General features: G+C 42.1%; 1 protein-coding gene across 6 annotated transcripts in view; it reads right to left on the minus strand.

Moving 5' to 3' along the window:
• Window positions 1-20,240, minus strand: part of PCCB (propionyl-CoA carboxylase subunit beta) — a 99,475-nt gene that overhangs the window by 47,203 nt on the left and 32,032 nt on the right. For all 6 annotated transcript variants that reach the window (XR_012519242.1, XR_012519241.1, XR_012519240.1 and 3 more), the window contains 3 exons: window positions 15,174-15,284; window positions 4,389-4,497; window positions 1,673-1,793 (listed from right to left, as the gene is read on the minus strand). Coding sequence is in view for 3 of the 6 variants with exons in the window: in XM_074405884.1 (XP_074261985.1) it covers window positions 1,673-1,793; window positions 4,389-4,497; window positions 15,174-15,284 (341 nt within the window). In the remaining 3 variants the exon portion in view is untranslated. The remainder of the gene's footprint in view (window positions 1-1,672; window positions 1,794-4,388; window positions 4,498-15,173; window positions 15,285-20,240) is intronic.

Genomic DNA, 20,240 nt, shown 5'->3' on the forward strand with positions numbered 1-20,240 from the left:
TCTCTGAATACCTCCTACATTCTAGGTACCGTGTAGGGCACTGAAGAACATTATAGTGAATAAGACACAGCCCTGGGAGATCCCAGCCCAACTTCCCGGAACATTAAAAGAACAAAGACTTAGAAATGCAAAGTCAGAGCTCTACAGAAACCACTGTGGGTTCATATTCCCTGTTAGAAGGTTAATCTGCTAAAGCTCCTTTAAAAAATCAAAACTGCAGATCCTCTGGGCAAAACCACCACAGATGAACCTGTCACATTCAGGCTCATGGACTCTCTCCTTCCTCCTGCATCCAGGTGTCTCAGCAGAAAAGCTAAGCCGGAGCCCACTCCCACTCTGCAGGAGGATCCAGCAACGTTCCACTCTCCAACCTCTTCTCTGCAACAGGCTTTCATTCCTTCCTGCCCAATGTGGGCAGCCAGTGCCTACAGTGACACTGAGACATACATCTTGGCTGAGGTTTGGCCTTGGGTCAGGCCATGTGTCCATCAAGCTCAACTTCCCAAAAAGCTCTACAATGGCAAACTGAGAGTAGCCCCACCTGCTAATAAAGTCCTCCCTTACTTTTCATTTGCCATATGTATATATGTCTCCCTTGGAATCACATGCAGAGGAGGTATGGCTGGGCCAAAGCAGGCTACCGGGCTCCTTGGCCATAACACCTTCAAATGATGTCCCAAACCCTTCAGAAACTCCAAATAGTATAGATACTCAGAAAGGCTACACCCACAGCTCTAGACCTTGTGACCACTCTCCCCTCCATGACTACACACAGTGGGCCACTGGGTATGTCCCTTGAGGAGTGGGCAGAGGCAGACAGAGTGAGGCCCTAGCAACATGACTCTTCAGAGCATCCCTGGCCCAGACCAGGCCCCACAGGAAGGAGTCCAGTTTTAAGTCACAGGATAGTGTCTGAAAATGATCTCTTCTCAAAGAATACAATTTCAAATCCCTTCTGCAGAAGAAAGTCCAGGCCAAGTGGGTGCTTTTAATTTGGAAAGGAAATAAAATGCAACAGCCGGAGGTGTGGAGCAGTTCCCGGGCAGGGCCTCCACCTTACTCTATGGTGCCCCCACAACAGGTGGTAGACTCCAACAGCAGGAGAAAAGGTCTTCACCAGATGGCGAGCAACACATCCTTCTTCCCCAAGACTGTCTCAGCCTCCGGCTACAAGCAGTATGCATAAACATGCTTTATGAAGGGCATGCTGTTTGCATCATTTTACATTTATTTATTTCATAAGGACAACTAGGTCAGAAAAAAGGCAGGTACAGTCAGCAAAGGAAGAAACATGGCTCTTCCTTTTGTGGGTGAGGGGCAGGAAAGGAAATGGGGGAACTCATCATGGGAACTATGCCAGACCAAAAAACCTTCAATCTCCAATTCTAGATAACTTCAGAGTTTCTTAGAAATTTAAAAAAAAAAAAAATTGAATGCTTTGGGCCACTCTTCACCCTCAAGATATCCATCAGATATTACAGAGAGGAAAAAGGTAAATAAAGTCATCTTTGTTTGCTCCTATATCCAAACATGACATTATCCCCACACCTGGGAGCCACTCCACCAAACTCTGCTACAACCTGCCCAATAGGGCAGACCCTGGAAATTCTGTCAGGGCAAAGATGGGCAAGCTACACTGCAAAGAGAGAAGGTGTCCCAGCCTACAACCCACCTGGGATCATGGCACTCACGGACCGGAGCCGGGTCCTGACTGCTCAGGGGCAGGTAGTCGAAGAAATCCCGGAGATTACACAAGGCATCAACATCATTCTCAAAAGCTCTATGGGCCACACCTAAGAGAACAGGGTGCATATATGATGAGTTAGGGTACCAGCCAGCCCAAAGCTGCTGCTTCATGACTGTGTCCTTCTAGGACATGTCAATAGCACACTGTGCTGATAACTCTGTTCTCCCCACCCTCCGCTGAGGATGTAAGTAATGCCACAGGACACATAGCTTTAGGCTGAAGCTTCAACTCACGCAGTGCCTGTTTCCTCTGTTGTGTACCCACACCTCTACAGTCACACCTTTCTTTTTTTTTTGAGACGGAGTTTTGCTCTTGTCACCCAGGCTGGAGTGCAATGGCGCGATCTCGGCTCACTGCAACCTCCGCCTCCTGGATTCAGGCAATTCTCCTGCCTCAGCCTCCTGAGTAGCTGGGATTACAGGCACGCGCCACCATGCCCAGCTAATTTTTTTTGTATTTTTAGTAGAGACGGGGTTTCACCATGTTGACCAGGTTGGTCTCGATCTCTCGACCTTGTGATCCACCCGCCTCAGCCTCCCAAAGTGCTGGGATTACAGGTTTGAGCCACCGCGCCCGGCCCAGTCACACCTTTCTTTAAGTCCTTGCTCTAATGTCACCTCCATACCCACTCCCAGACCTTTCACTTTCCATCCCTATACCATGGGGGAGTTCTCCTGTACTTTTCCCTGCAGCACCTATTTCCCTGTTTACTGCTGACATCTCTCCTGAAATATCAGCTCCAACAAGGTAATATCAGGTCTGCATATCACTACAGGCCCCGATCAGGAATAATGCACCTGGCAAACAGGTTCTCAGCAACAGTGGAAGGAAAAGAGGGAAGCCACCTGCCCCTAGTGAGGAATCAAGCCATAATTCTCGAAGAGCACTATGAAATTACACAGCAGCCAAACAAGGCCATAGATAGATGGAGAAAGTAGAGCCAAGAACTCTCTCCCAGGTTCATCCCACCAGACTCCATTCTTCCACCACTATCCCTACAGTCTCTTGTCCACAAAGCTGCCAGACAGAGCTTTGTAAGTCAGATTATGTCGTGTTTCTACTCCAATGATCGTCCTTGTTCACTGAGCAGTCCAGTCACTCTCCCACCTCAGAGCCTTTGCATAAGCTATTCCCTCTGCCTGCAATGCTCCCCACTTACATATCAGTGCAGTTAACTATAAAATCTGCTCAGCTCTTAACCTCTTAACTGTGAGGCCTACAGTTACCACCCTGTTTGAAACTACTACAATCCCAGTCCCTTTTACCCTGTTCTACTTTTTCCATAGCGCATAATGCCTTTTAACATACTACATAGTGTACTCATTTACAACGTTTATTGTGTATCTCCTCTACTAGAATATAAGCCCCATATGGGTAGGGAGCTTTCTTTTTTTATTTGTCTGTCCACAAATGTATTCCTAGCACTAAAAACAATGCTTCACACATAGGCACCCAATGAACATTTGTTTGGTTTTCTTGTTTTTTCTTTTTTTTACATTTTTATTTATTGTTTTAAATTTTTAATTCCTTTGCTATTTGCCTTTTTCCACATATTCTAAATGAGTATTTGTTGAATGAATTTTCAGCATGACAGATTTTTTTCATTCAAGGAATATTTATAAATGGGTACACCCACTTTGGAAGAGTGTCCAGCAGTTCCTTAAAAGCATGGAGTAATCATTTAACTCAGAAATCAAAGACAAATAAACACGTATGTCTAACCAAAAATGTTCATATAAATATTAACAGAGGCATATTTAAGACAGCCAAAAACGAAATGACCCTATGTCTATTAACTGGTCAATGAATAAACTAGATGTATATCCACACACTGGACAGACAGGTTGCTGCCAACGAAGCCCTGAAACAATAAGGCATCAAGCCACACTGCAGCTGATGTTGAAAAGTGTTCTGATTCTAGACATCTCTTGAAGATGGGGCTAAATGAAGCTGACAGGTGAGGGAAAGGAATGAGTCAAGATCGATGCCAACCTGACTCAGAGAGAAATAGTTTTTGTGGGTGGGGGATCAAAAGCACTGACTTTTTTACAACTATACTTCATCTAATCTAAGACATTACTGATAAGACACATCTCTACTTGAGGGACACTGAGAAGCAATGCTGACAAGGAAATGCTGACCCAATGCCTTAAACACATCACAATGAGGTGCATAAATCAGTTATGCCAGACTTACTGCTGTAACATCACTCAAAGAAGCAATTTCTCCTGTCTTTAGTTACAATGCTGTGTGGTAGGTAATCCATTCACAGCTGGGTGGTTTCTTTTCCAAGAAAACATGGAATTGCAATAATTACTTCAACAACTAACATGTCTTCACTAAAATCAGAATCATGCCCTACTCCCAATTCCATGCCTTTCTGTTTAAACAAGAACTTTCTGTTTCAATACTGAGGCACAGAATAATTTTTATACATTTTACATTTGGCAAGTAATTAAAGTATCGCTGTATCTATAAACAATACACTATATCATACTGTAGCACAATAGACTGTACCACAGTCTTCCAAAAAAAGGTCTGCCAATTAAGTGATATTTCCCCAAAAACTGCCACCAGGCTCTTTGGCAATGCCCTCTTCTCAATGTTTGAAAACAGTAAGGTCATCTGCAAGGGCTCTCACCTGACATGGTGGTGTGGGTCTTGGCACCACCGAGCTCCTCCTGGGTAACATCCTCATTAGTCACAGACTTCACAACATCAGGGCCAGTGATGAACAGGTAGGAGGTGTCCTAAAATAAGAGATTTCCAAAACAGTCAACCTCAGAGTGCCAGAGCTGGTCACAGCCTTAGAGCTGATTCAGTCAAGATGACAAACGCAGAGAAGACAGTGACATGGCATAATGAGGACAGGATGTAGCTTAAAGATACGAATCCAAACCAAAGACCAAGTTTTCTCTGCCTATTTTTTTTTAAATATCTGTTGCAGATCACAAAGTCAGAAGATCAAGACCATCCTGGCTAACGTGGTGAAACCCTGTCTCTACTAAAAGTGCAAAAAATTAGCCAGGCATGGTGGCATGTGCCTGTAGTCCCAGCTACTCGGGAAGCTGAGGCAGGAGAATCACTTGAACCCGGGAAGTAGAGGTTGCAGTGAGCCGAGATTGGGCCATTGCAAATTTCGGATCTAGTTTAACAACCTTATATTACAAATGAAATAGAAAAACTAATTTTCTATCATATGCATTGTATCAATCTTATGGCTTCTTGGTTTGAGATCTTGATAGGAAAGTCTAGCTAGAAAGGTCCTCCCCACTTCACACACAGACTTCTAAACAAATGTTTATAGCAGACTTATTTGAAACTGTTAAAAAACTAGAAACACAGAATTTCAGGTTTCCAGTCTAGCACATAAGAAGCTGGAAGTTGATACTCCTTCCTAACAAATAAAGCTGAAGAAGTTCGGGGAAAAAACATCAACAGATTTTCTTAGATCCATCAGAGAGGTGTGAGGTCACAGAATAAGGCACTCCAAAACAGGAGACTGATAGGCAAATGCAGAAAATTGAGGCAGGGCAGAAACCCACAAGTGCAAATCTCCCCTGGAGGATCACATGAGCCCAGGCATTCAACACCAGCCTGGGCAAGACAGCAAGACTCCATCTCAAAAAACAAACAAAATGCTAACGGCTCTTGTGGATAGAGTAGACAGCAAGCAAGAGCAAATGGGCAATGTAAGCAGAGAAACAGAAATTAAAAAAAAAAAAAAACTAAAATATACAAGGTATTGGCAACAATTGCAACAGAAATAAAGAATGCATTTGATATGCTTTTAGGCAGACTGGGCATGCTTGAGGAAAGAATCACTGAGCTTGAGGATATCTCAAGATAAGTCACCCAAATTGAAAAGCAAAGAGAAAAAAACTGTTTTATAAAAGAAAACTGGAGGCTGGGCAAGGTGGCTCACACCTGTAATCCCAGCACTTCGGGAGGTCGAAGTGGGTGGATTACAAGGTCAGGAGATCAAGACCATCCTGGTCAATGTGGTGAAAACCCGACTCTATTAAAAATACAAAAATTAGCCAGGCATGGTGGTGCACACCTGTAGTCCCACTACTCAGGAGGCTGAGGCAGGAGAATCGCTTGAACCCAGGAGCAGAGAGTCGAGATCATACCATTGCACTCCAGTCCAGGAGACAGTGGAAGACTATGTCTTAAAAAAACAAACAAAAAACTGGAGTATCTAAAAACTATGGACAAATTACAAACGATGTAACATATACATAACGAGAATTCCAGAAGGAGCAGAAAGAGAAAAAAGAACAGAATATAGGAAGCAATAATGACTGAGAATTTTCCCAAATTGTCAGACACCAAACCACAGAGCTAGGAAGCTCAGACCATCAAGCAAGATGAATGCAAAAAAAAAAAAAAAAAACACACAGAGAGCTAAGCGTAGTGGTGCACACCTGGTGTCACAGCCACTCATGAGGCTGAGGCAGGAAGATCACATGAGCCCAGGAGTTTGAAACAGCCTGGGAAACACAGGGAGACCCCAGCTCTTAAAAGACAAAAACCAAAACACAAAACTACACTTAGGACATGATTTCCAATCCACAAAAAAGCAAAGATAAAGAAGAAATCTCGGCCACATGTGCAGGCTCACCCTGTATCCCAGCACTCTGGGAGGCCAAGGCAAGCAGATCACGAGGTCAGGAGTTTAAGACCAGCCTGGCTAATATGGTGACACCCCATCTCTACTAAAAATACAAAAATTAGCCAGGCGTGGTGGTGTGCACCTGTAGTATCCCCTACTTAGGAGGCTGAGGCAGAAAAAAAATCGCTTAAACCTGGGAGGTTGAGGTGGCAATAAGCTGAGATTGCACCACTACATTCCAGTCTGGGTGACAGAGCAAGACTCTGTCTCAAAAAAGAAAAAATCCCAAACGCAGCCACAAGAAAAAGCACTTTGCCTATAGAGGACCAAAAATAAGAATTACATCCAACTTTTCTTAGAATCCAGGCAAGAAAGAGCAAAATTCAGTATTTAAAGTGTTGAGGGCAAAGATCTTAACCTAGAATTCTGTACTCTTCAAAAGGAAAGGAAAAATAAAGACCTTCTCCAACAAAACTTCAGGTAATCTCTTGCCAGTAGACCTGCCTTGCAAAAAACGTTAAACAACAATCTTTTTTTTTTTTTTTGAGACAGAGTCTCACTCTGTCACCAGGCGCTAGGCTGGAATGCAGTGGCACAATCTCGGCTCACTGCAACCTCCGCCTCCTGGTTTCAAGCAATTCTCCTGCCTCAGCCTCCCGAGTAGCTGGGATTACAGGCACGCGCCACCATGCCCAGCTAATTTTTGTATTTTTAGTAGAGACGGGGTTTCACCATGTTGGCCAGGATAGTCTCAATCTCTTGACCGTGTGATCCGCCCGCCTCGGCCTCCCAAAGTGCTGGGATTACAGGCTTGAGCCACCGCACCCGGCCCTTTTTTTTTTTTTTAAGTGAGTAGTTGTAATGAATGAAATGGTCCACAAGGCCTGAAAGCAAAATTCTTTACAGAAAAGGTAAATGATAAAGATCAGAAACTTACATCTACATAAAGAAAGAACATTTGAGAAGAAATAAATGAAGGTAAAATGAAAACCTTTGGTTCAAGGTAATAGCAAAAATATATATTCAATTATGTACACATCGCTTCTTGGCCTTTTGGCTAAGACCAAGCACAATTATGTACACATATTTCATATACATGATATGAGGGACAGGAGGAAGGACTCAGAATTATTTTGCTATTATAAGGTACACATGCAACCTGGAAAGCAGTACAGTGTTATCTGAAATGAACTTAAAACAGTTGTGAATTATACTGCAACCTCTAAGGCAACCACCAAAGAATGTAAGAAAAAAAAAGTATAGCTAACATGCTAATAATGTAGAAAAAAATTGAATCATAAAATGCTCAACTAAAATCACAAAAGGCAGAGGAGTGGAAGACAAAAATAAGAATATAACAAAAAGGAAACCAACAAATATGGTAGATATTAATCCAACTATACCAATAATCTCTCTGAATGTCAATGGTCTAACTGTATCAATTAAAAGACAGTCAGAGTGGATCAAGAAACAAGACACAACTCTAAGGGTTGTCTACAAAAAAAATCCCACTTGAAACAAAAGACAAATAAAGATTAAAAGTAAATGAATGGAGCTGGGCATGGTGGCTCACGCCTGTAATCCCAGCACTTTGGAAAGCCGAGGCAGGCGGATCATGAGGGCAGGAGTTTGAGACCAGCCTGACCAACATTGTGAAACCCCATCTCTACTAAAAACTAAAAAATCAGCCGGGCATGGTAGTGTATGCCTGTAATCCCAGCTACTCAGGAGACTGAGGCAGGAGGATCACTTGAACTCGGGAGACACATGTTGCAGTGAGCCAAGATCATGCCACTGCACCACTCCAGCCTGAGCGATGGAGTGAGACTCTGTCTCCAAAAAAAAAAAAAAAAAAAAAAAAAATGTAGGCTGGGCAGGGTGGCGCACGCCTGTAATCCCAGCACTCTGGGAGACCAAGGCAGGTGGATCAGGAGGTCAAGAGATTAAGACCATCCTGGCCAAGGTGGTGAAACCCTGTCTCTACTAAAAATACAAAAAAAAATAGCCAGGTGAGGTGGCAAGCACCTGTAATCCCAGCTACTTGGGAGGCTGAGGCAGGACAATCGCTTGAACACAGGAGGTGGAGGTTGCAGTGAGCCGAGATCATGCCACTACACTCCAGAGCGACGCTCTGTCTCAAAAAAAAAAAATTAAGTGAATGAAGAAAGATATTAAATGATAAGACTAATCAAAAGAAAGCAGGAGGCCAGGCATGGTAGCTCACACCTGTAATCCCAGCACTTTGGAAGGCCAAGGCGGGTGGATAATGAGGTCAAGAGATTGAGACCATCCTGGCCAACATGGTGAAACCTCGTCTCTACTAAAAATACAAAAATTATCTGGGCGTGGTGGCACACACCTGAAGTCCCAGCTACTTAAGAGGCTGAGGCAGGAGAACTGCTTAAACGCGGGAGGCGAAGGTTGCAGTGAGCTGAGATCGCGCCACTGCACTCCAGCCTGGCGCCTGGCAACAGAGCAAGACTGTCTTAAAAAAAAAAAAAAAAAAAAAGAGAGAGAGAAAGCAGGAAAAGCTATATTAATTTCAGACAGAAAAGGCTTCAGACCAAGGAAAGTTATTATGCAGAGGAATTCTGCATAGTGACATAAGGGGTCAATTCTCCAAGGAGACAAACGGTCCTTTGTGTATATGCACCTAACAAAAGAGCATCAAAATAACACAAGGCAAATACTGATAGAATTGCAAGGAGAAACAGATGAATCCATGATTATAGTTGAAGATCTCAACAATCCTCTATCAAAACTGGACAGATCCAGCAGGCAGAAACAGTAAAGACACAGATGAACTTAGTAACACCAATCAGCTGGGCCCAATGGCTTATACCTACAATCCCAGCAACTCAAGAGCCCTACGTAAGAAGATTACTTGAGGCCAGGGGTTAAGACCAGCCTCTGACAATATAGTGAGACCTCATCTCTACAAAAATGAAAACAAATGAAAATTAGCCTGGGCAACATGGTAAAAACCTGTCTCTACAAAAATAAAAAAAAATTGCCCCGGCATGATGGTACACACCTGTAGTCCCAGCTACTTAGGAAGCTAAGGTGAGGGGATTGCTTGACCCCAGGAGGTCGAGGCTGCAGTGAGCTGAGATGGCACCACTGCATTTCAGCCTGGGCAACAGAGCAAGACCCTGTCTCAAAATAAATAAATAAGTATCCAGGTGTGTTGGCATGTGCCTGTAATCCCAGCTACACAGGAGGATCACTGGAGCCCAGGAGGTCAAGGCTGTGATAAGCTATGATCATACCACTACACTCCAGAGTGGGCAACAGTGTGAGACCCTGTCTCTAAAAATTCTTACAGAAGACCAGGTGTGGTGCCTTATGCCTATAATGCCAGCACTTTGGAAGGGAGGAGGACTGCTTGAGCCCACAAGTTCAAGACCAGTCTAAGCAACATAGTGAGACCTCATCTCCACAAAAAAAAAAAAAAAAAAAAAAAAAAAAATTAGGCAGGCATGGCAGTATGTGCCTGTAGTCCCACCTACTCAGGAGGCTGAGGCAGGAGGATCACTTGAACCTGGGAGATGAAGGTTGCAGTGAGCTAAGAACACAACAGCATGGGTGAGAGAGCAAGACTTGTCTCAAAAAAATAATAAATTAAAATTAAAAATTAAATGAAAAAATAAAATAAATAGAAATCATTTTAAAAATTAAAACAGTACCAATAAACTGGATATGATGGACATACTTAATCTAACAACAGAAAACACTTTCTTCTCAAGCTCCCATGGAACATTCACCAAGATAGACTACATTAATAAACATATCTTAATTTAGAAGAAAAGGAATCACATGAAAAGGCAATCGACCATATTAATCATGAACTAATGCAAACTGAGTCAATGCAAATTGAGAACACAGTAAGAGACTACATCACAAGCATCAAACTTAGCACAATTAAAATGTTAATATAAGTGCTGGCAAGGATGTGAAACAAGTTAAATTCTCCAACTGCTGGGTGCAACCTTTTTAGTAAACAGGCATACCTAGAGAAGCTGAAGACATATATATCCTATGACCTATAATTGCCTCTAATGTGAGAAACTGAAATGTGCACACCAAGATACATGTAAAAAAAATGTTTGTATCTGCAAACCAACAGGAAGTATTAAAAAAAAAAAGTTTCTATCAGCATCATTTGCAATGGCAAAAATCTTGAAAGAATTCAAATGTTCACTGGCGGTGGAATGAATGAATATATTAAGGAATACTTACTATGGCTGGGCATGGTGGCTCACGCCTGTACTTCCAACACTCTAGGAGGCTGAGGCTGGCAGATTACTTGAGGACAAGAGTTGGAGAGCAGCCTGGCCAACATAGCAAAATCCATCTCTACCAAAAATACAAAATATTGGCCAGGTGTGTGGTGGCATGCACCTGTAGTCCCAGCTACTCAAGAGGCTGAGATGCAAGAATCACTTAAACTCAGGAAGCAATGGTTGCAGTGAGCTGAGATCCACACCACTGCACTCCAGCCTGGGTGACAGAGCAAGACTCTAAATACACACACACACACACAAATACAGCTATTAAAGTGAATGAACTGCATTTTCAAATAACAACATAGATACATCTTAAAAACATAATTTTTAGCCAGAAGCCATGCACGAAAGAAAGCGTATTATATGGTTTCACATAACATAGTGAAAAAACATAATTTTTAGCCAGAAGCCATGCACAAAAGAAAGCATATTATATAGTTTCACATAACATAAAGATCAAAATAGGAAATGCTAATCCACATTTTTTAGAGAGGCAATTTTTATTTTCAACTATGAAAACAAAGCAAATAAAAACATTACCATAAAAGTTGAGACAATAAAGAATTCTATGCAAGATGGAAGCTACAGTGATCCTTAGAAACAATCACGAGGACAGAGCTCTTGAAGAGCTATTTCCTGATCTGGGTATTATTTATTTATTTTTATTTAATTAATTTATTTATTTTTGAGACAGAGTCTTGTTCTGTCACCCAGGCTGGAGTGCAGTAGGGTGATCTTGGCCCACTGCAACCTCCACCTCCCAGGTTTAAGAGATTCTCATGTCTCAGCCTCCTGAGTACCTGGGACTACAAGCGTGTACTATCGCGCTTGGCTAATTTTTGTGTTTTCAGTAGAGACAGTTTTTCATCATGTTGGCCAAGCTGGTCTCAAATTACTGGCCTCAAGTGATCCACCACCTCGGCCTCCCAAAGGGCTGAGATTAGAGGTGTGAGCCACCACATCCAGCCTGACCTGGATATTATTTACACACATTTGTACTTTGTAATAACTGCTAAACTATATATATCTTATGTACTTTCCTGAATGTGCATATTACAAAATTTAAAATGATTACAAATTTTAAAAATTATAAATTTGACTCTTTCTTTTTTGGGGGGCGGAGGGACAGAGTCCCACTCTGTTATCCAGGCTGGAGTGCAATGGTGCACTCTCAGCTCACCGCAACCGCCACCTCCTGGGTTCAAGCAATTCTCCTGCCCCAGCCTCCCACGTAGCCATGACTACAAGGTGCATACCACCATGCCCAGCTAATTTTTGTATTTTTAAGTAGAGACGGGGTTTCACCATGTTGGGCAGGCTGGTCTCGAACCCCTGCCCTCGTGATCCACCCGCCTCTGCCTCCCAAAGTGCTGGGATTACAGGTGTGAGCCACTACACCTGGCTGTAAATTTGACTCTCAAAGGAGTGAGTGACAGAAGCAGGGCAGGGAGACCAGTCAGGAGGATTCTGTAATAATCAGGTGGGAAATGATGTGCTTAAATCAAAGTGGTAACAGTTTTGGTAGTAAGAAGTAAGTAGAAGCCAGGTGCGGTGGCTCACACCTGTAATCCCAGCACTTTGGGAGGCCGAGGTGGGTGGATCACGAGGTAAAGAGATGGAGACCATCCTCGTCAACATGGTGAAACCCCGTCTCTACTAAAAATACAAAAAATTAGCTGGGCATGGTGGCACGTGCCTGTAATCCCAGCTACTCAGGAGGCTGAGGCAGGAGAATTGCCTGAACCCAGGAGGCAGAGGTTGCGGTGAGCCGAGATTGCGCCATTGCACTCCAGCCTGGGTAACAAGAGTGAAACTCCTTCTCGGGGGCGGTGGGGGGGGGGGGTGAAGTAAGTAGTAGTGCTAAGAAGCCATTTGATTATATTACAAATTATATTCTAAAGTAAAGCCAACAGGACCTTCTGACTAAATTTGGGATGTGATAGCAAAAGATGAGTCAAAATAGTGTCAAAGCATTTACTTGAGCCACTGAAAGACTAGATTTACCATTTTAAATGGGGAAGGGTGTAGGGAGCAAATCAGGAGGAGCTTGGTAGAAATCAAAACCTGTTAAGTTTGAGATATCCATTAAAGTCCAAATGGAAATGCTAGTAGGCTCTTATGTATAATCCCAGAGAAACAGATTTGAGAGTTGTCAGCATATGGATCAGTATTTAAAGTCATGAGACTGGAGTGATCAGCTAGAGCAAATGCTGCTACGAGGTAAGACAAAGGCTGAGAAATGTTAACTGGATTTAGTGATTCAGGAATCACTCAAATCTCTGTCGTAAGAAACTGTTACTATCAGTGACTCTGCTCAGAACAATATCCTTTTCATCATAAACTACAATTCTGTAATGTCCCTTAGTCTTTCTGTCCATTTATTTATAAGTTCTTTAGACAGTTTTAGTTATTGCAGTTTTATATCCTGGTACCTGGTAGGGCTAGCTCCTCATTACACTACTTTCATAGAATGTTTATTCTTGCAAGGTGTTTCTTCCTCCCATAAAAATTTTATAATTACTCTGTGTAGTCCTTTTAAAAAGAGTATTTTCCCTGTACTCATAGTAAATACACAGAATATTTAAGATGTAGAAGAGTTAAGGCTTAATAATGTTGCTTAGGACAAGAGAGGAAGTCCCACTAATATGCAATTATTAACTAAAGTTTTGTAAGCAGAAAATGAGATTGCTCAGAAGAAAATACAGAAAAAGCAGAGAAATACAGAGAAAATACAGCAGAAAATAAAGAGAAAGCAGTAGGAATGGACTCCAGCATCTAGAGTCTGAATGGAATCATATAAATTGCCACTGGAAACCAGGAAGGTACGGTCAGAGTTGTGAGAAGAAATGCGAGTACGGTGTAATGGAAGCCAGGGGAATACCACTGAAAGACTGAGGAAGACGAGAGTTAAAGCGCTCTAACAGTAACACAACGATCACCAAGGACCTTAAAAAGATGATTTAGTGGACTAGGGGACAACGCTAACTTAACATGTTAAAGAATGGGATGGCAAGAGAAAAACAAAGCAAGAGCTACAGGAGTATGCAAACTAGAGGAGAGTTTTTGTTTTGAATAAAGAAAAGACCTGAGCGTGATTAAGTTTTGACGGGAGGATCCAGTACCAAGGGAGAGACTGAAGACAGTAAAGAGAAAGGAGAGAAGGGACAGTACAAAAGTCCTGAAGATGTGCGTAGCAGGAAGAGGAAAGGATGGTTTTATCCAGAGGGATTGATCCCACACCTCCCTTCATAACACGCAGGAAGGAGGAGAAAGGGAGTAGCAACAGCTAGGTGTGTTGTCTACCAAGTAAGCAAAGTGGTCATTTTACATTCATGCATTCATTCATTCATTTTGAGGCAAGGTCTTCCTCTGTCACCCAGAGCTGGAGTACAGTGACACGATCTTGGCTCGACCTTCTGGGCTGAAGTGATCCTGGGGCCTAGACCTTCTGGGGTCAAGTAAACCTCTCATCTCAGCCTCCCAAGTAGCTGGAACCACAGGTATGCACCACCGTGCCCAGCTAATTTTTGTATTTTTTTTTTGGTAAAGATGGGGTTTCACTACATCGCCCAGGCTGGTCTCAAATTCCTGAGCTCAAGTGATCCACCTGCATCAGCCTCCCAAAGTGCTGGGATTACAGGTATGAGCCACTGCACCTGGCCCATCTTAAATTTGATTAATAAAAGTCACCCCTGTTGCTGAACACTTACACTGCTTTCAATAAGTCACTAAGAACAGAATAGTTGGGTCACAATGGTAAGCACTTTGTGAAACATTTGAATTCCTACTGCCTAACTTCCCTCAACAACAAAGGGATTCCCATTTACAACCCGTCTAGAATTCCTCTCCTCATGTTGGATGGCTATCATTACTTTTTCCCCCCAACCTTTCTGTCTTGGCATCCAATGTTATCTTTTATTAATATTCTAAGAAGGAAAGGCTGATTTTTTTTAAAGAAAATTTTGAGATTAATGGTAATTATTCATGCATAAGTTCACATAGACTTCTTTTTTAATTACTTTAAAAATATAATTCCATTAAAGTAATGTGATAAAGATATGTGCCTCTCAAAATGAAGTGTGAGATCGGATTTATCCATTACCATTATGGACACAATGTAATAAAATGGTAAGGAGCTGAAGAAATAAAGGTGAAACATCAGAAACAACTTCACAATAAACAGATTATAGAAAAGCCTTCCATGAGAAACTTCTTGAACAGGATTCGCTAAACAGTCATCTATCTGGTCGGAGGACAGGATCCTTTGATTACATGAAAATCATTTGCAATTCAAATCAACAAGTAAAATCACCCACCAATGAAGTACATAAGCACCCCTGACACTGAACCCCAAGCTACAGATTTCATGCCAAAACCTTCTCTCCACTAACACCTTATCATCACTATGCTGAAAGCCAATGAGAATGCAGAAAACAACCTAGATCTGGGTCAGGAATTATTTTTACTGCAGGTAACGACCTACACAAACCTCAAAGGGCACCAGAAACAGGCCCTTCTTTCTTACCTTTACCATGAACGTAAAGTCTGTTAGGGCCGGGGAGTAGACGGCCCCACCAGCACATGGGCCCATGATCAGAGAAATCTGAGGGATGACTCCGGATGCCGTAACATTCCTCTGCAAAAGAGAAAAGCAAAGGCATCTAGTTACAGAGATGTTTGAGGCATTATCTGCAGAAAGATAAAGGCAACAATAAGGTAACATTTGGCTTTTTTCCCCACAGAAATTCTATACAGGAGACAACAGACCTAATCAGTAAAGTTCTTTAAGAATTGCCGGGTGCGGTGGCTCAAGCCTGTAATCCCAGCACTTTGGGAGGCCGAGGCGGGTGGATCACTAGGTCGAGAGATCGAGACCATCCCGGTCAACATAGTGAAACCCCGTCTCTACTAAAAATACAAAAAAAATTAGCTGGGCATGGTGGCTTGTGCCTGTAATCCCAGCTACTCAGGAGGCTGAGGCAGGAGAATTGCCTGAACCCAGGAGGCGGAGGTTGCGGTGAGCCGAGATCGCGCCATTGCACTCCAGCCTGGGTGACAAGAGCGAAACTCCGTCTCAAAAAAAAAAAAAAAATAAAAAAAAGAATTATATGGGTATTTTCTTCCCTGTAACTGGTAGGATGGTTAGCTTATTACTCTCTGAGGCAAGTATTTTCTCTCCTTTCCCCTCCTGGGTAGCAGCTCCCTAAAACCTTCACTAAGGGCATGAGCTACAGAGTGTCCCACCATCCTCACCCTAGCTCCAAACACAAAGCCCCCGTCAGTGTAAAACTGTCCAAAAGAAGAATGAAAACCTCATGCAGAATGTGCAGAGCCAACACTTATCCTGGTGCCATTATCTCTATTTTGAGTCCCTCCACATCCTCCACAGAAGGCACACAGCAGTCACTAGGCAAGGCTACAAAGCAAGTGCTTCTTGATGTTGACTACCCCATGTCTACTCTGCCCACCCCCAGACAAGGCAAGGAGGAGAGAGGGAGGTAGAAGGAGCCAGAAAGCCTCCATAAGGACATTGTCTTGTGAAGGACTAAGCCTTAGGCCACCTCCTAGGAAAGATACGATGTGGGGGCTCAAAGACCCAGGCGATAATAAAGGCGCAATTACTCTTTGCCCTCCTTCTAACCCCTTTCCTCCTAAGTCCCATCAGCTTAGGAAAAGTAGGTTCCCTTTTCAGCCTGCCTTGGCTCTAAGCCCAATCTCTACACAGCTAAGGACAGTGCAAAATGTAATCTATAGTCTCTGCAAAAATATCATGGTAGATAGGAAGACTTCCAGCTGTGGCAGAGTGAAGAGTTCAGAAAATTGTCTCCCCCAAAAATGACTGGATGACATTGTCAAAAATGAATACTTCGGGGTTCTAAAAATGACCCAAATGTAACAAATTACAAAGTGTTTATTCATGAAAAACTGCTAAAGTTGACACAAAAACAGTGACAGCCTGTGGCATTCTTACCCAAGGCTGCCACCATTGCCCATACCAGCTCAGAATGTCCTACTGGGTGAAAGAAAATAACACCAGACTAATTCAAATCTACAAGAACCAACTAAGAGTGCTGAAAATGCTAAATATGTAATTATAAATACTGCATATTGTTCTCTCTCTTTTCTTAATACTTTGAAAGACAAGCCTGTTATAAAGCAACAATTAACACTATTTTGAGTATTATATAACAATAAAAGCACAAATGAAGGGGGCAAAATTGAAGTTACATTGGAACAAAGTTCCTATATTTTACCAGAATTAAGTCAGTATTAATTTGAAGCAGACTGTGATAAATTAAGATATATATAGTAATCCTTAGAGCAACTACTAAAAATAACCTTAAAAATACAGCTAAAACCCCAGAAATTAAAATGCTACACTAAAACTATATTCTTACCATAAAAGAGCTGAGTGACATCATGGAAGAGAGAATAGGAAGCTTCAGGATTCTGAGATCTAAACAACTATTCAGCCGATAGGAACTGTCTAAAGCAACTATTTTTGAACTCTGGAGTCTAGTCAAACACTTCAGAGCCCAGAGGAGAGTTTGATAAAGCAGCAAGTAAATTTCAGTGAACTTCACATTTATTAATAACATGGCTGTTATAATCCCCCAGCCAACAGCCCATGGCAGGTAGGCATAGGACGTTCTTGGTGTAGCTGGCTGGTGACAGACTGGGAAAGGAGGACCTTGCATCTTGGTTTCTCAACCTTGAAAAATCAACGTTGTGTGTTTTGATTGCTGACCACTGCTTTTGATGGCTGAGGGGCCAAGCTTAGAGGCTGGACATTGTTTCATCCCTGATGGCCTCAAGCAGCTTCCCAGCCACCAAGGGATTTAAAAAGGTGATTTGTTCTGCACCCCTCTACCCATTCTGGGAGACAGACATTTAAGGAAATTGTTGTCAGATTGCTGGTTAAACACAGGGACACTATAACCAAAACTTCCATATTCAATAAGGAACACACTCTTTGCAAAAAACAGCTTGGAAAAGTTCAGACAGATGGATCAAGAAGTTGATCAGCAAAAATCAGTAATTCCTGAAGAGTGGAAGAACTAGACTTCCAAACTTCCAAACACAATATTCAGAATTTCCCATCCTCAACAAAAAATTACAAATCATACAAAGACATAAGCAACTATGGCCCATTCACAAGAAAAAAAATAATTTAACAAAATCACCTCTGAAAAAACCCAGATACTGGACAGTCAAAGATGCCACATGAACTGTCTTAAATATGTTCAATGTGCTAAAGAAAACTGTGAGGAAAAAAACTAAAGGAAATCAGGAAATCAATGTCTGAACAAAATAAGAATACAATAAAGAGATAAAAATTATTAAAAAAAAAAAAAAAAGAACCCAGCAGAAAGCCTAGAGTTGACAAGTACAATAACTGAAATGAAAAATTCATTTCAGGTGTTCAACATCAGAGTTAAGCAAGCAGAAAAAAGGATCAGGGAACTGGAATACAAAAAAATTAAGATTTTCCAGTCTGAGGAACCAGAAAAAAGAAAAAGAAAAATTAATACAGCCTGAGGGACCTGTGAGAAACCAACAGACATACCAATATATACATTATAGAAATCCCAGAAGAACTTTGAAAGGGTCAGATAAAAGATCTGAAGAAATAATTACTGAAAACTTCCCACATTTGATGAAAGACATAAATATACAAACCCAACAAGTTCAACAAACTCTAAGTAGTATGAACTCAAGAGACCTACACTCAGATAAATTACAGTCAAACTGTCAAAACACAAACACGAGAGAAACTTGAACACAGCACGATAAAAGCAACTCATCATGTCCAAGCGTCCTCAGTAAGATTAACCATGGAAGCCAGAAGACAATGGGACATATTTAAAGTATTGAAAAGTCAGGTGCACCAGCTCACACCTGTAATTCCAACACTTTGGGAGACTGATGCAGGAGATCATTTGAAGCCAGGAGTTTGAGACCAGCCTGGACAACATAGTGAGCCCTGATCTCAACCAAAAAAAAAAAAAAAAAAAAAAAAAGGTTTTTTTTTTTTAATTGTTCAGGCATAGTGGTGTTCTACTAGCTACTCAGAAGACTGAAGTAGCAAGACTGCTTGATCCTACAAGGTCAATGCTGCAATAAGCCATGATCATGCCACTGCACTCTTTTCTGAGAAACAGAGCAAGACCCTGTGTCTAAAACAAAAATAAAAACAAAATAAAGCATTGAAAGAAGGCTGAGATTACATGATGCATGCCTGTAATCCCAGCTATTTGGGAGGCCAAGTCAGGTGAATTGGGCGAGTCCAAGATTTCAAGACCCACCTGGCAACATAGTGAAACCCTGCCTTTACAAAATATACAAAAATTACCCAGGCATGGTGGTGCATGCCTACAGTCCCAGCTACTCAGAAGGCAGAGGATGGAGAATCACTTGAGCCCAGCAGATGGAGTTGCATTGAGTGGAGATCACACCAGTGCACTCCATCCTGGGTAACAGAGCAAGACTCTGTCTCAAAAAGAAAAAAAAAAAAAAAGGCTAGGCACAGTGACTCATACCTGTAATCCCAGCACTTTGGGAGGCCAAGGCAGGCAGATCACCTAAGGAGTTCGAGATCAGCCTGGTACAAAGTGGTAAAACCCTGTCTCTACCAAAAATATAAAAATTAGCTGGGCATGGTGGCAGGTGCCTGTAATCCCAGCTACTCAGGAGGCTGAGGTAGGAGAATTGCTTGAACCTGGGAACTAAAGTGATCATTCCCAGGTTGCAGTGAGCCGAGATTGTGCCACTGCACTCCAGCCTGGGCAACAGAGCAAGATTCCATCTCAGAAAAAAAAAAAGAAAGAAAGAAGGAAAAGAAAAAATATTTGGGGGCCGGGCGCGGTGGCTCAAGCCTGTAATCCCAGCACTTTGGGAGGCCGAGGCGGGTGGATCATGAGGTCAAGAGATCAAGACCATCCTGGTCAACATGGTGAAACCCCGTCTCTACTAAAAATACAAAAAATTAGCTGGGCATGGTGGCGTGTGCCTGTAATCCCAGCTACTCAGGAGGCTGAGGCAGGAGAATTGCCTGAACCCAGGAGGCGGAGGTTGCGGTGAGCTGAGATCACGCCATTGCACTCCAGCCTGGGTAACAAGAGCGAAACTCCGTCTCAAAAAAAAAAAAAAAAAAAAATTTTTGAAACAAAACAACTAGTCAATCAGTAACTTTATAACCAGCAAAACTATCCTTCAAGAATGAAGAAAACATTAAAGACATTTCCAAGTCAACAAAGCTGACAGCATTCATTTGCAATAGACATGCCATACAAGAAATGCTACAGGGAGTCCTTTAGTCTGAAATAAAAGGATATTAGACGGTAACATGAAAACAGTGATAAAAAAATAAACAACACTAATAAGTGTAACTTCCTAGGTAAATATAAAAGTAGTGTTGTACTTTGGTTTGTAATGTTTTTTTCCTAAGTGATATAAAAGGCAACTGTGCAGCTCCTCTCATCAGTGGCAGCTCAGGCAGAGGAGTCTGCACGTAAAATAAAATTTACAAAAATAAACAAAAAACAAAAGGCAAATAAATGAAACAATCAAATCTGTTAATGAGTATACTATG

This window comes from Saimiri boliviensis, chromosome 9 (genome assembly GCF_048565385.1).
Source record: "Saimiri boliviensis isolate mSaiBol1 chromosome 9, mSaiBol1.pri, whole genome shotgun sequence".
Lineage (NCBI taxonomy): Eukaryota > Metazoa > Chordata > Mammalia > Primates > Cebidae > Saimiri > Saimiri boliviensis.